Here is a 14,438-nt window from a genome sequence, read left to right as displayed (position 1 = left end):
TTTTTGCCACTCCCCCATCATCTAAAAAATCGCCATAAAAATATCCATCACATCTTAAGCTAAAACCCATTATATCTGGGAGGCACAAAATGTAAAAGGAATTATTTCCATAAAAAGAGAAAGCAATTTGCTTCCTTTCTTAAAAACAAATCTTTTCCCCTTTCTTTTCTAGAAAGGTTTTTTTTCCATAGCAGACTGTTTCATTAGGTTTTCTGCCAATATTTTTAAGCAGATTTGGAAGCAGTAGTTATTAATGTTTCTGACTCCAGAATATGCAAATAAACCTAGCCTTTAGATAATTAGATAATCTTTTTACATAATTGGAGTGCACAGAATAATCACGTATTGGAAGAATGCCTATGGTGAAATGATGTTTTATTAAACATATCACTTCTTCATTGTAGCAAAGAATCATGAGATTATGAAAGTTCTAAAGACACTCTCTTTCATAACTATACTGTGCTGTGTGTACTATACTTTGCTTCAAGAAGGAGTTCTTTGCTCAAACTAATGTGTTTTGTTCAATGATCCTTTTGACTTCCTTGAAGAAGTAATGCTAGCAATATTAAGAAGATGACATTGTCACAGAGAGATCAATGGATTTGGGCTGACGAGATTGTGGGTAATGTCCAACATAATAATAATGCAACATACGTTGTAATCTTGGCCCAATCACAAGACTGAGTGAATAAGATTGTGGGGTCTAGTACACAGGTGTCAAACTCGATCGCATCGCATCACTTTTTTTGCCTTTGGGGAGCCTGGGTGAAAGTGACCTGCGCATAATGCATCTGGCTCATGGGCCGCCAGTTTAACACTCTTGGTCTACTATATCTGAAGAGTTTACTCCTATTAGCTTGAAATTCTAAGATGATGTTCCAAGGATTTTCTGCAAGGCGCAAACTTCTTTCTCATGACTTTATAATGAATTAGGCACATGAGTATGGTAAATCAGATAAATGCATTGTATGAAGGGTTGGCTTGAGTGCGGTTAAGCTAGGTTTCACATTAAAAAAAATTTGAAGAGGTATTTTGGGTTGAAATAATACTGAGAAGGAGATGAAAATTGGAACAATTAAAAAGACAGAAGGTCTTTGGACAGATGAAACAGTTGGAGAAGGAAAGTTTTTTTGGAAGGAATATTGTGTGAAATAAGGAAATTGGAAAATAGGCTAGTGGAACTAGATGAATAATAAAATGAGTTCTTAATAAGATAAAGACATTGAAGATCTTTCATTTCTGTTTCAAAAAATCCAGATTTCTGCAAAAATTCTTTTAATGTAAATATCTAGTTTGATAATTTTAAACGTATGTATGTTTTCAACCTTCTGATAAGTACCGTATATTTTGCATGAAATTTTAAAGTGGTAGAAAAACTGTGATTCCACCTCAAGATCCATGTCAACATAGTCAAACAACATCTGTCAACTTTGATAGGTTCAAATATCCAAAGCCAGCTAGATTCTAAAATTGGGGAAATCCTATCCTTTGATTGATGTCCTAGATAGACATCTGCTACATTGGACCGGGTTTTAATGGCCCATAATTCCAATTCTGTGATTCTGTGCCAGATAAGTCTCCCTAATCTCTTTACATCATTGTAACAGAAGAAAGTAAGTAAAACCTGTTTATGATTCCCAACTCTAGGATGGTGTGGAATGGATGAGTGGATGGACGGACGTATGAATAAATTTTAATTTCACCCTTCCACCTTCGTACTGTGAAAAGATAAATTAAAACACTCTGACTTCAGATCAAAATCTGATGCCTGCCATTACTACACAATTGTTTTTATTTTTCATATCAATAGAAAACTTTTTTTTCCTCTCATGCTAGGTTATGTCTAGCCTCGGTATGTGTCCCAACACACAAGCTATATTCTGATCCCTATATTCATGGGAATCATAATTGCAGAAAATACAAATAGGTTGTAAAGTATGATGCTACTCCATAACAATTTTGGGAACTAATACTGGTCTAAGAGGAGATATTGGTTATATAACAAAATAGGTTCCTTACATTTTAGCGAGATTTCTGTGTTAGCATGTATAGTATACAAATATTTTACTGATGAAGTGCTCCAATAGTGCGGCAAGCTCCAACCACAATTAAAATTATTAGGATAAAATAAAAGTAAAAATTATATAAAATCAGTGCACTTCAAGATATGTTTCTAAGCTCATAAAAACACTTATAGAGATATAAAACCTTATACCTAGCAAGCCTGCCATTTGTCTTTACCTATAGGATTTACAACAAAGTATTTTCATTGCTTTAGTTGTACAGTACAATAATGAAAGTAGGAAAATTGCTGTTTATTTCAAGCAAAAGAGCAAAAGCAGCGCATTCTGTTTTAAACTCCCAGTAAATTATTCATTCCTAATCTGTGTGTATTTGGGATTTATTTTTCCATTGTATGGATTTTGTAGTTATTGATTTATATTTTTTTCCTCTCCATCCATGTAACCATAAACATCTGCTCCTTTATACATCCGATAAAGTTTTGTGTATGTTGGTTTCTCTCACAAGAGGCTTTCTCTTCTTCTGGCACCAGGCTAATATAACCACTCTTCTGGAATTTCTGTGTGACCTTGTAAGGTAGAACACATGTATAATTTATCAATTTAGGGAAGTTATACTTCCTTGCTAGTTGGGCAGAATACATTTATTTCATTAGCAAGCAGCCTTTTTCTATAATAGGATTAGTGTAAAGAATATATCAGCCAGGCACTCTTCTTGGACACACTGAAAGGCTTCAGTAGAAAAGAGTATATGTCAGCTGTCAGAGTCTAGCTAAGAGGTTGCTGGTAATCAATGGCCTCGTGGGATTGATGGAGCCATCTTTCAAGTGGAAGACTGCTGTTCTTCCTGCTATGGGCTCAGATTCACATAGGCAAGAGGGGAAAAAACAGATTATTAACTCTCTAAAAATACTATCAGCTGTTATACTACTAAAAAGACCAAGAATGAATGATCAAAATCAAGGAAAAACCAGAGAACCACACTGGGTTTGTTTTATAAACTCTTCAGAAATGAAACCTTTCTAGAATAGAATTCTGCTTAATCTACCCTTCTGCGTCAAACTGACACAGATACATAGTCCTTTATAAAATTGTGACATTTTAAAATTTCATATTACATCTTATCAAAAAGCATCAATATCTTACAAGTTCAATGTATCATCGAATTATTATTATTATTTTGCTATATGAATTTGCTATATCTTGAAAATTCAATAGGTACATAAAGCTGCACATCTTTAATAAAATTAAAATTATGAAATGTAACAATTGTACATTCCAACATTAGCATGGCAAGCATCTCTAATGAAGAGTCTCTTAACTTTTGGGGAAACAAATGCTGAAGTCCTGCCTTCCACGATTGTTGCTGCTCTTGTTGTTATTTTGAAACTATACATTATAAGAATCTTTGTGTGTGTGTGTGTGTGTGTGTGTGTGTGTGTGTGGTGTGCGCATGTATGTTTAAGAGGTACTAGGTTTCTCATTCTGTTCTTCTATAAGCACTAATTTTTATCATTGTGTTCACTGTGTGCCTTTTAGAAATTGCTGAGTAAATTCATTTCCTTTAATCACATTAACAGATCAAAGGAAATGCCCAAACCATTTACAATCAGTTAATTGCTACAAGAATAATTTGAGACTGTCTGCTGGGCTGTTCTTCTAAAATCATGTATGAATTTTCCCCAAAAATTGTTCGTTATTACTTAGCAATTCTATTTGGCAAGACTTTAGATCTGTCTCATCACCTAATGCACAGGCTTGTGCTTCTCTTTGCCAGGAACTGCAACTTCCCATTTCAAAGGCTGTATAGACTTTCTAGCATCTTCATTCACATAAATAATGCATTTAGTTTCCCTTACAGAAGGATACTGCCTGAGATTATTGAGCAGGGGGAAAGATGGAGGGCAAATGTAGACAAAACCGGGCACTATTAAGTAAACATCAGGTTATTCTTGAAATTGCCTATTATTTGGGACTGTACCGGTTGTGATAATCAAAAAAATGTAGAGGATTAATTCTTTATTTACCCACTGTTTCTTCCTTCCACACTTGACAATTTCAAAATGTCTTTGTTCTTTTTTATGTGGTTGATATTATGTATGGGATTTTATCTATCCATCTGACGCAGTAAGCTAATCAAGCAATGTTTCTGTATTCATTAAGTTAGTGTGCTGCATTGTGTGCTTTATAGCAGCTTCAAAATGTATGCTATTGATACCAAAAATGGGAACCTCTCCAAGTTTGTTTCAACTTACAAATTGGAGTTTCATAAAAACAAATTTGTTAAGGCACTCATGATTTGCTGTATGGTCAAAATTGTAGCACCCTGTTTCTTATCCACCTATAGAATAGATTATGGATGGGAACCTTGCTGGTAGGCTATTTATCATCATCATATCCAAGACAGCAAATTGATTTAGGAATACCACAATAATGCACATCTTTTATCTTCCAGCAAAGAGGAATCTAGTAAATTTGTGAAAATACCTCCATTTCATTGTAGCAACCAATATTTCCCGCTTTCTTTGCAGAACCCAATTTGGCCCTTTCCATATCAAAAGCGATACCTGTTTGGTGAGCAATGAATGCTGTTCTTTTATGCAAGAAATCTGGGATGTGATGGAATCTGATCTCTGTTATGTTTTAAAGAAAAAAAATCCATCTTAACTTATCAGGAGATAAGGTCATTGTTGGATTCTGATTAGAGTGAAATACAGAATTTAGCAGATATAACAAAATTTAGAATGGACCAATAGAAGCATGTCAAGGGAGTTTCAATAAAGTTGAGTTTGGAAACAAAGTTTTACCGCCTATATGCATGCTTGCTTTAGGAATACTCAACATGCATATTTGTAGATTATCAGGTTGCTAATAAATCACTGTACAGGCCTTTTGGTGTTCTGTACTATCAAATGAATGGTTAACAGTATCTTGAATTTTTTAACAAACATATTTCACATGGATGTTGTATCAGCTTATAAGAATTCCAAGTATATAAATGTATTCTGTCCACTTATATCTGGACTCTAATTTTGAAATTTTTCCTAGAAGCTTCCAAAAATTCTTTTTTTTTTTCCTAAAGGAAAAAAAGTTTCCTACGAAGAAATAAGGAAAGAAAGCCATCATATTTAAAAATGTAAGAAATAACATTTTCAAAATCATAACCACATTAACATTAGAGCAATGTCATTTCAAATAAGTACAAAAATATACATAATAAAAATGTTAATGATTGCAAAAGGTATAATTCAGTGATTTATTTGTAGTTTACTTTTTGGGAAAGGCCCATTGTGAACACGACTGTTGAATAGCTAAAGACATAGTTTTTCAAATCAATCTTTATTATAATTATAGATATGCATAAAGGATGGGGCACAAACATTGAAAAGAGGCTCACAGTATAATAGATAAAGGCATAAAAGATTATATATAAATGTCATATAAAGTGCATAAATTGAAAACTATAAGAAATATAAATATAAAAAGTACAAAATGAGAATCTGAAACAAGTGAGGCGAACATTGAAAAACTAGGAAAGTATGAAAATTGATTGTATATATTATGCAAGCGACTATATCTGTAAGATTATATAGTGTTGTAATATGGCATGATAGGTGCATAATTTGAACATAATTTATAATGCTGAATCTCAAGAACAAGACAAAAGTCATTACTTGACAAACCTTGAGCATTGTGCACAGATCCTATCCAAACACTATATGAATATGATGTCTAAAACAACAAGATGGGTGGCCAATTATTTTGATAAATAAATAAACAAGGTAGTGTAAAATTACACCATAATTGTCCAGCAAATATGTATGTAGTGGTCATGGTAGAATAAGGCTAATATGAATACTGTCTTGTTTCTATGTCTGTGGAGATTCTCCATCATCCAGCTCATAGTTGTCTCAAAGGTGCTTTTTCAAAAGACAACTGGACTATTTTTTCCCTGAGGAAGAAGAAGATGATGAAGATCATCCTCAGGGTAGATCTTCCTCAGGGAAAAAACCAATCCAACTTTTGAAAAAGCACCTTTGAGACAGTCTTGTTTCTGCGTATTTGTGTTCTCTCTGTATGTTTCTGTGCATCTGGAGTCATAATGGCAATGCAGTTCCAAGTCGAGACTCCTCCAGGATCAACCCTCACAAATTGCTGAGGAGAAAACAGAGTATTATGCCAGATCTTTATTACTGTCATGGACCAACATAGGAAGAGTAAAATAAATACAAACAGTACTTTTAAAAATCAAAAGAAATATAAAATATATAAAGCTTCATCCCACCATTTTCTATATTATGTAATGTTGAACTAAGTCCTGACTGATATAATTTTCGTAATATGGAAAGAAGAGAGTTGCCTGTTTCCCACTGATTCCTCACTTAACATATTTGTCTGTGTTGCAGGTTATAGTTAATATATGTAGCATTAATAACAGACATTTATTTATTTATGCATATTATGATATATAGAAAATGCATCAGACAGTGTTCCAAGTAATATTTCAAGAAAATTTATAAATATTACTAACTCTAGAGCTAGCTGTTAAAGAACTTTAAAAGAAGAAATAATAAATCATCATTTAAAATATTTAATTGCATTTTTAAAAAGTAGGTTAATTAAAGGTTGAAGGCTCATGCAGAACAATTTCATTTACACACCTCCCCCAATTAATTAAGAAATTATTAGAAAGAGTAATAATACTGCTCCCCATATATGCATAATAATATCTACAGAGAGGGAATGAACTCATAGCAGAAATGTAGCTGTATATCTGCTAGCTATACTTTCCTTTAGATTTTCTGAAATCCTTAATGGTTACTAGGCCACAGGGAACTCTGGTTAATTGTACCACGGAAGCTCAAAGAGCATGAATGCACAATCCACAGAAGCAACTTGGAGTAAGGGCAAAACTCTTGTTTTCTCAAAATCAGCAAAGAAGTGGGCTTTCACCTCACCCTTTTTTGCCAAGCAACTGATGTATTTCAAAAGCCAAGGACAAAACAAAAAGCCCAAAAAATGATATTGATTTGCTTTGTGTATTTCCCATGGATGGCTGTGTTACAATAATAGCTGACTGCTGGAAATAAAACCAGGAAAGCAACCAAACCAAGCAAGGGAAATCTTGATGGGATATTGCAAAAGGGAGGAGAATGAAAACGGAAGGAAAAAAAATAGCATAAGAGCTGTACTCAGCCCCTTGAGATGGTCTTTTGATAATAATTAGTCCTATTTCATTTTTCTTTCATTAACCCTACTAACTGAAGATAGTAAAATCGTTTTGTTTGTAGAGCCAGGATGGCTTTTCATAAGAACAAATCTGAAGTCCACAATCACCTATATCTTTAAATTAGTTTTGAACATCATTCAAAGTAGATTTCAAAAGCCATGTTCTGTCTAGAGTTATGAGTTGTCTAGAGTAGCAAAGTAACCCTCCAACCCTTCAAAAAATCTACAGTGTCTTAAGATTTAGCTAATCATTATAATTTTCTGACATCCTTGTACAATCCTCAGTGGTCCTCAGCATTTAGGAGTTGCAGTTCTGCTAATTTATGTAAAAATGTTCCCTTTATGTCCTTGTATAAAGCATATATTTTCTAGAAAGCTATTCACAAATAAAAATGATGGGGAAAAGTTAATGTTTTGGTAATTTCCAGGGTACCTTCATGGATTCCAGTAAGATTTGCAGTGTATCAGGAGTGATCAATATATTAGAAACCTTGTAAAGGATTGTCCGAAAGGTGCTTATTTCAAGAGGCAACTGAACTTTCTGTTTTTTCTTTGAAGACGTTTCACTTCTCATCCAAGAAGCTTCTGCAGCTGAAGAAGCTTCTTGGATGAGAAGTGAAACATCTTCAAAGAAAAAAACAAACCAGAAAGTTCAGTTGCCTCTTGAAATAAGCACCTTTGGGACAACCATAACCTGGTTGACTGAGAATCTCCATAGACTTTTAAAGCTATGATTTGACCAAAGGTATTAGATATTCCATAAAACCTACCATGACATTGTACTAAATCTACTAAAAAGAAAAAGGAACTGCAAAGAATTCTAAGGGAGACAATACTCTCTTTTTAATGTTGAAGATTCCCCCCCTCCATTTTGTAGTGTTACCAACTGTTACCCTGTAAAGAAATATCTTTTATAGCTCCTTAACTGCATCCGGAACATGCCTTGGTAACTGTTTGTTATGCCATGTCCATATGATGTTTTCATGCAATCTATCACTCAGTAGGCTTAAAGTCACCCTCAGCTGTTCCAGTTTTGAAGTATTGTTTTCCGTCTTCTTCTAATCCAATGGTTTGCTATGAATCTAGAACATTTCATTAAAACTTCTACCCAGTTTTTGTTAGTCTTTAGATACAGATACAGGTACAACCCTCCACTTCAGTCACTGGAACTGGCCCTTTATGGCTGCAAGAGAGACTTGACACCTGACCTCTGAAAAGGCATAATGCCTGCCTGGTGCTTTGTTTGAGAATTATATGGGTATTTCAATTAACCTGCACATCAGAAAGTGCAGAGTAAGAAAGTTTGCCTTAAAATGTGAAAGGAACATTTTACAGGTAGCCCTTGGTTTATGACAATGGAGCCCCAAATTTCTGTTGCTAAGCAAGACAGTTGTTAAATGAGTTTTGCCCATTTTAGCTTGCCATGGTTGTTAAGTGAATCTGGATTTTCCATTGACTTTGCTTATTGGGTGACAAATGTGATCACATGACCCCAGGATATGGCAGCCATCATAAATATGAGCCAGTTGCCAGGCATCCAAATTTGAATCATGTGACCACGGGGATGCTGCAATGGTTGTAAGCGTGAAAAGCAGTCATAAGTCACTTTTTTCAGTGCCATTATAACTTGGAAAGGTCACTAAATGAACTGTTGTAAGTCAAGAACAACCTGTGTTTATTTTTGGGTCAAGCATTACAAAAGGCAAAATTACAGTTTTGTGGTCCACCCATCCCTTGCAGTCTATGTGGCAGATCTGGGATTCTGATTATCACAGAAGACTGGGGCCACAGTGGCTCACACTGGGCCTGCACACTGCTGAGGTCAGCAGCTCAGCGGTTCAATTCCCGTGAGTGAATAAACTGCTCAAGGACAAGAAAGGAGCCTCCCCCGAATGCCTACCAGCATTCAACTGTCCCGTGGGTATAGATAACACTGCCCGAAAAAATTCCTTTCAGAGAGGGAGTCAGCCACTTGGTGATCCCTGGCTAACATGTGCCATACACTAAATAAACAAATAAACAAAAGACTAAGGAGAAGAGGGAACAGGATCACAAAGGAAGTAGAATAAAAAAACCTAGATCCTGCCTCTTCAGCCATTTGAACTGATGATATAAAATAGAGAACAGTATTTTATATACTTCTCTTTCCAACCAAATCAAGTTGTTCTGAAAAGAATGTGAAAGGCTGGTATTATGCATGTGTTCAAAGATGTCTGGAGTGGGTATCTTAAGACTCTTTTTGAGAATAAGATTGTGATTTATTACTGATCATGATTCTATATATCACCATATACAGGTATATTTCTGTAGAGAATGTATTAGGGATAAAGATGGCAGTGTGCCATCACCTTCCTGCATTTTTAATGAGGTTTTTTTTTTTATTATTGGACTGGATCTTTGGCTAGAAAAGGCTTTTTTTCTAGTTGCAAAAATGGCTGAATAGGGTAAACAAACAACAATCTCAGCAGATCTAGTAAAAGCTTTCACTGGAGACAAGTAGACTTTAGTTTTATGAAAAGGCATTCAGGCTTACATACAGAATAATACAGAACATTTTCCCACCCAGTGAAACCTCTAGATCAGTGTTTTTTCAATCCTGGCAACTTTTAAGATGGGTAGACTACAAGTTACAGAATTCCCCAACCAGCATGCTAAATTTGCATATACTGTATAATCCCATCATTGCCTCAAATATTTGGATCGGAAGACTTAAGCTTGTGAGAGGTCCTCCTCCAAGCTACCATTATCTGGGATGCAACAATCCTGGTAATCACTAGAGGGCAGCAAAAAGAAACAATCATAATCAGAAATTTCTGATATATTTTTTCGCTCTAGTTATGGTAATCTCCTTTGAATCAAGCGCAACTTCCGGTAGCATTAAACCCATGTGTTTTTCATGCCAGCAGTATAGGAACAATTTGTCTGCTGCCTTTGATTATACTTTTTTAACTTGATAAATAGATATAGGGACAAAGGTAGGTAGGTAAGTAGATAGATGGTGGATAGATAGACAGATAGATATAATTTGTAGATAAGAAATACTGAAGCTGTAAGAGAAGTAATTATTATAATGGCAGAAAGTATGAATTACTTGTACATTTTTTTTGAAAGCTGTAAGGAATGTGAAGTATTTGGAGAATTAGTAGAAACCATTGAACTTGGTCCATCAATACATCTGCATACATTTTTTGCTCCCTCAGTTTTACCTTGATCAATTTTGATGTTTGCTCCTACAAAGAATTCTATACTCATTTTATGTTTACATATTTGAAAATCTCTTTTTTACCGCTATTGATTAGTTTTTCTTAGTTTTAACAGAAGATACCTTATTCTATATTTGTGAACAATTAAGAATGGATGAATGATCAAAATTAACCAGATTCATCCATAGTGCCTTGAGGCCAGAAAAACTGATACAGTGCTTAATCTTGAAAAATTGCTGATTAAGGGTTCAGAATATGTTCCATCACTATATATTGATACTTTGGACTGCAAAACTTCCAGAGGAAATCTTGCTAACCCTTACACAGTAATATCCAGACATCTATTTTATATAGTAATATTAAAAGTAGTTGAGTTGTATTTTAATGTTCTATTGAAATAGTTAAATTAAGGGATGCAATTACAAGTTTTGGTAAATAAATAAATTCTCAAGCACTGAATCCCAGTGATTTATACGGTCCATATCATTTTCTTATATACAACACAAAAGTGGATTGTTGTTGAAAATTATCACGACTATTTTTCATCCTAAAGTCAAATATTTATATAATTTGTGCATTTGACCAGTAGTGGTTATGTTTCTATGCAGTTTTAAGTTCCTTATATAATTATTTTGTATATATTTTTCATTTATGGTATCTGTGTCCTTGAAAGTATTTATTTTGGAATTGGTAGCAGTTCATCAAACAGTTAACAAGAAAATGATGCAGATTGAGGAAAGAAAATGAAGAAATGCTTTAGTTTTGGTTCTCCTTAAAATACTTTCAGACAAAAAAAAAAAAGAAATATTTGCAAAGCCAGATCGTTGTCACAGATAACAGTTTTCCCCGTTCAAGGCTTTTGTGTAAAGCTCATTCAATGCTAATAAAGCAGGAGCCAGATTAATCATCATTGCAAAATTATAGATTGTTGATGTGAATGCTCTGGTTTAAATGCAAGCTTTCTCAGATTGGATCACGCGAGCAAAAAGAAAAGAAAAGAAACTTCCACCTTAAAATGAGGATTATGTTCTCATCCGGTCCATTATGACTCTAACTTGCTGGATTGATAGGAAGGCAAACTTTAAATCTAGGTAGCAGCAGAAAGCAATTGCAGTTGAGAGGCCTGTCATCCCCCCCTGGGAAGGATCGGATATCCAACAGCCTCAGACTGAGGTCCAGCCCATAAAGCTGTCACCTACAACCTTCTCCGCCCCACCCTCACTGCAGCTTTGTTAGATTTCTCTAATGGTTGGGAATCCTTTCGTGATCATACCCTGGGGGGGGGGAGACCGCTCACTAGTTCCTGCACGCCTCTTTTTGATTGTATGTCTCTATTCCATCTAATTGGATGAAATAGGAAGTCCCTGGCAGCCCTGTGTTGCTGGGTGTGCAGATTTAACTCGGGCCAGCCCTGCAGAAGGGTGGGGAAAGAGAGCAGAAGGAAGGAAGGCACGGAAAAGAAAGAGTACTGTGGAGGGACGAAGAGGAGGAGGAGATGGTAAGGACGCAGAGCAGAGAGTCCCCATCCTTTTATTCCTCCCTTTCTATAAGATGATGCTGGGATGATGCTCAGGAAGCAGGCACCTGCTGCTCTGTAATGATTCAGCCTCTTTCTGCCAGCTCCTTCACACAACAGGATGCTGTTGTTACTGTCTCTGCTGCTGCCGTTGCCGCTGCTGCTACCCTCCTTAGTGGTTTTCCTTTGGCTTCTACTGCATGACGGCTGTGTTTTCCTCCTCCTGAGCAGCCCCCAGTCTCAGATGCTGAAGGTGAGAAGCCAGCTCTTCACTTTGGGCTGTTGTTGGTTCAGTTAACCAATTTTGCTGGGGGAATTGAGCTTCTGGTTTTTCTTGCCTTGTTTTTGAAGAGCTGAGAATGGCTTGAGAGGAAGCTAGGAATTTAAAATGAGAACCTTTGAAAAGTGAGGAAGGAAAAGGAGCTGATTCATTCACTATGAGAAGCTTCTTTTCTGAGAAGGTTTTGATTCTTTGGTGGTCTCTTTCTGTGGGATCGTTTTTTTCTGACTCTTGGACTCTGTTTTCATGCCTGTGCTGTGATGCTGTAAGGTTTGTGGAGCTGGCTTTCCTGTGAAAGGGGATGGACCCGAATCAAGCTTTATAATTAAGCCTTCTTTGAGGAGAGCTCCCTTGGAAAATACAGGCTCAAAAATGTCGGGAGCCAGTCTGGAGAAAGCTCCCCATCCCTCAACCCAGCTGAGTCCCACTGCATCACTTGATGGGCTTCCGGGCGAAGAAGAGATGCCAGAGACTCAAAGGGAGGAAACCAGGATGCAGGGAATAGCAGGCCTTGCAGCTACTTGTTGTGTGTGCCTGGAGGCAGAGCGGCTGACGGGTTGCCTTAATTCCGAAAAGATCTGCATTGTCCCAATCTTGGCTTGCCTGATCAGCCTCTGCCTCTGCATTGCTGGCCTGAAGTGGGTGTTTGTGGACAAGATTTTTGAATACGATTCTCCTACCCACCTTGATCCTGGTAGGGCTCGACAGGACCCGATTACCTCTGTGGACCCTACTGCACTCTCTGCTTGGTTGCCATCTGCAGCGCAAACCTCCTACTTCTCCCTTCCCACCAGTGAAGCTGCACAGGAGATCATGGAGCAACCCAGAGGCCCCCTGGTAATTACATCTGAGGTTGCCTCTAAGCCATCTCCATATAACACTCTCCCAAATGATTATTTCTTGCCATCTTTGGTACCCTCTCTACCTCTTCCTAGCCTAAAACCCGAAGTGAAAAGACCCACCACTGTATCCCTGGTACAAGAAATTGAAACCAATATCCAAACAGCTCCACCAAATTTAGGTAAGTTCATATTTTATCCCCTCCCCCCCACTTCCTATGCCAGTTCGATCATAACGCTTTGCATAAAGCACCATAATGAGTGAACATGTTTTGCTGATTGTTAAACTGATGATGGTTAGGGCAAATTATACTTTTAGCCTATTCCTTTACGAAGGTTCACAAAAAGGAATATGAGGAAGTGAAGTTTACTGTACCATTTGCCAAGTCACTTGACTAATGAACTTCATGCGTCTATTACAGAAATTTTATTTTATCTGAGTTCTTTATAATTGTCAAATTTCTTTATTATTCCACTTCTTTGTATTTTGCATCCTGACAAATTATCTGCCTCATCACAATAGTATATACATTTCTCCCCTAAAAGCAATAATAACTAAACAATAAAGTAAAAAGTACATTATGGAAGAATTGCTTTGAATTTTAGTAATAATTCTAGGGTCTGATATTACAACTTGTACAGTCTTTATCAAGGATTGCTTCATTGCCATATGCTATTTTACTAATAACTTTTTTGCTGTGGAATTTATTAATATTGTTCATAGCTCTTCAGTCTGAGGTAAAAAAAACAACAATAACTTGCTTTATTCCACCCTGGAATCTTTTTTATGGCAAGAGCTGAGCCTTGTAATTTATGGTATAGTGATGAAAACAAAGGAGCCTCTAAGCATGTACAGACTGCCTTTCCCTTGATCTTGGCTAACCAATTTGGAATCAAAACGCAATGCATCTGACTTAGAGCAACTCCTTTCCAAGCTATACTTGAGAAATGTAGGTCAGAGTGGCATTCGAAGGAGAAAGGGAATGTATATATAATCATGCTTTTTTCAGGACTGGGAATGAATATCTGAATAATTTAAATTAAAACACCTCCTCTTTGCTGATTGGCCAAATCTTGATCCATCAATTTAAATTAATAATTTTATTCCCCATTCCTTTTATAGTTCAAATCAGAAAACAGAGATTTTTTTTCACTAGCATACCAAACTTGTAAGTAATGAAAATGTAATGGGATAATTTCATGTGCAGCCCTGAAAGTAAGCTAGCGTTTCTAACCTTTTGTATATCTAACTTTTAATAGAGAATCCAATGTCAGAGAACAAAAGTGCTGAGGTTTATTAAAATGCACCTATTGTGACAGTGCGGTTCTTGGATGGTGTGTCTTGAATCA

The 14,438-nt window shown here is 36.1% G+C and overlaps 2 protein-coding genes across 16 annotated transcripts in view; both read left to right on the top strand.

Moving 5' to 3' along the window:
- NRG1 (neuregulin 1) overlaps positions 1-14,438 on the top strand; it is a 154,715-nt gene that overhangs the window by 59,346 nt on the left and 80,931 nt on the right. Inside the window, exon 1 of one of the 15 annotated variants that reach the window (XM_087957472.1) lies at positions 12,523-13,270. The exons of 11 other annotated variants lie outside the window; for them this stretch is intronic. In XM_087957472.1, the coding sequence (XP_087813598.1) occupies positions 12,622-13,270 (649 nt within the window). In that variant the 5' untranslated portion in view covers positions 12,523-12,621. Of the gene's footprint in view, positions 1-12,522; positions 13,271-14,438 lie in introns of those variants that run through there. 3 more of the 15 variants (XM_087957467.1, XM_087957466.1, XM_087957474.1) reach the window with 3 other exon arrangements.
- On the top strand, positions 11,997-12,371 carry LOC148132418 (uncharacterized). Its single transcript, XM_087957478.1, has one exon. It carries the CDS (start codon positions 12,091-12,093, stop codon positions 12,265-12,267), a length of 177 nt encoding a protein of 58 aa, XP_087813604.1. The 5' UTR covers positions 11,997-12,090; the 3' UTR covers positions 12,268-12,371.

The sequence above is a fragment of the Notechis scutatus genome, chromosome 2 (assembly GCF_049901735.1).
Source record: "Notechis scutatus isolate UNSWTSFEM ecotype Mainland chromosome 2, rNotScu1.2, whole genome shotgun sequence".
NCBI classification, from domain to species: Eukaryota; Metazoa; Chordata; class Lepidosauria; order Squamata; family Elapidae; genus Notechis; species Notechis scutatus.
This window is presented reverse-complemented; position numbering and strand designations above follow the sequence as displayed.

What these genes read in the sequence shown, in the direction of transcription:
- LOC148132418 (XM_087957478.1), top strand. Translation starts at nt 12,091, where the DNA reads ATGCTGTTGTTACTGTCTCTGCTGCTGCCGTTGCCGCTGCTGCTACCC.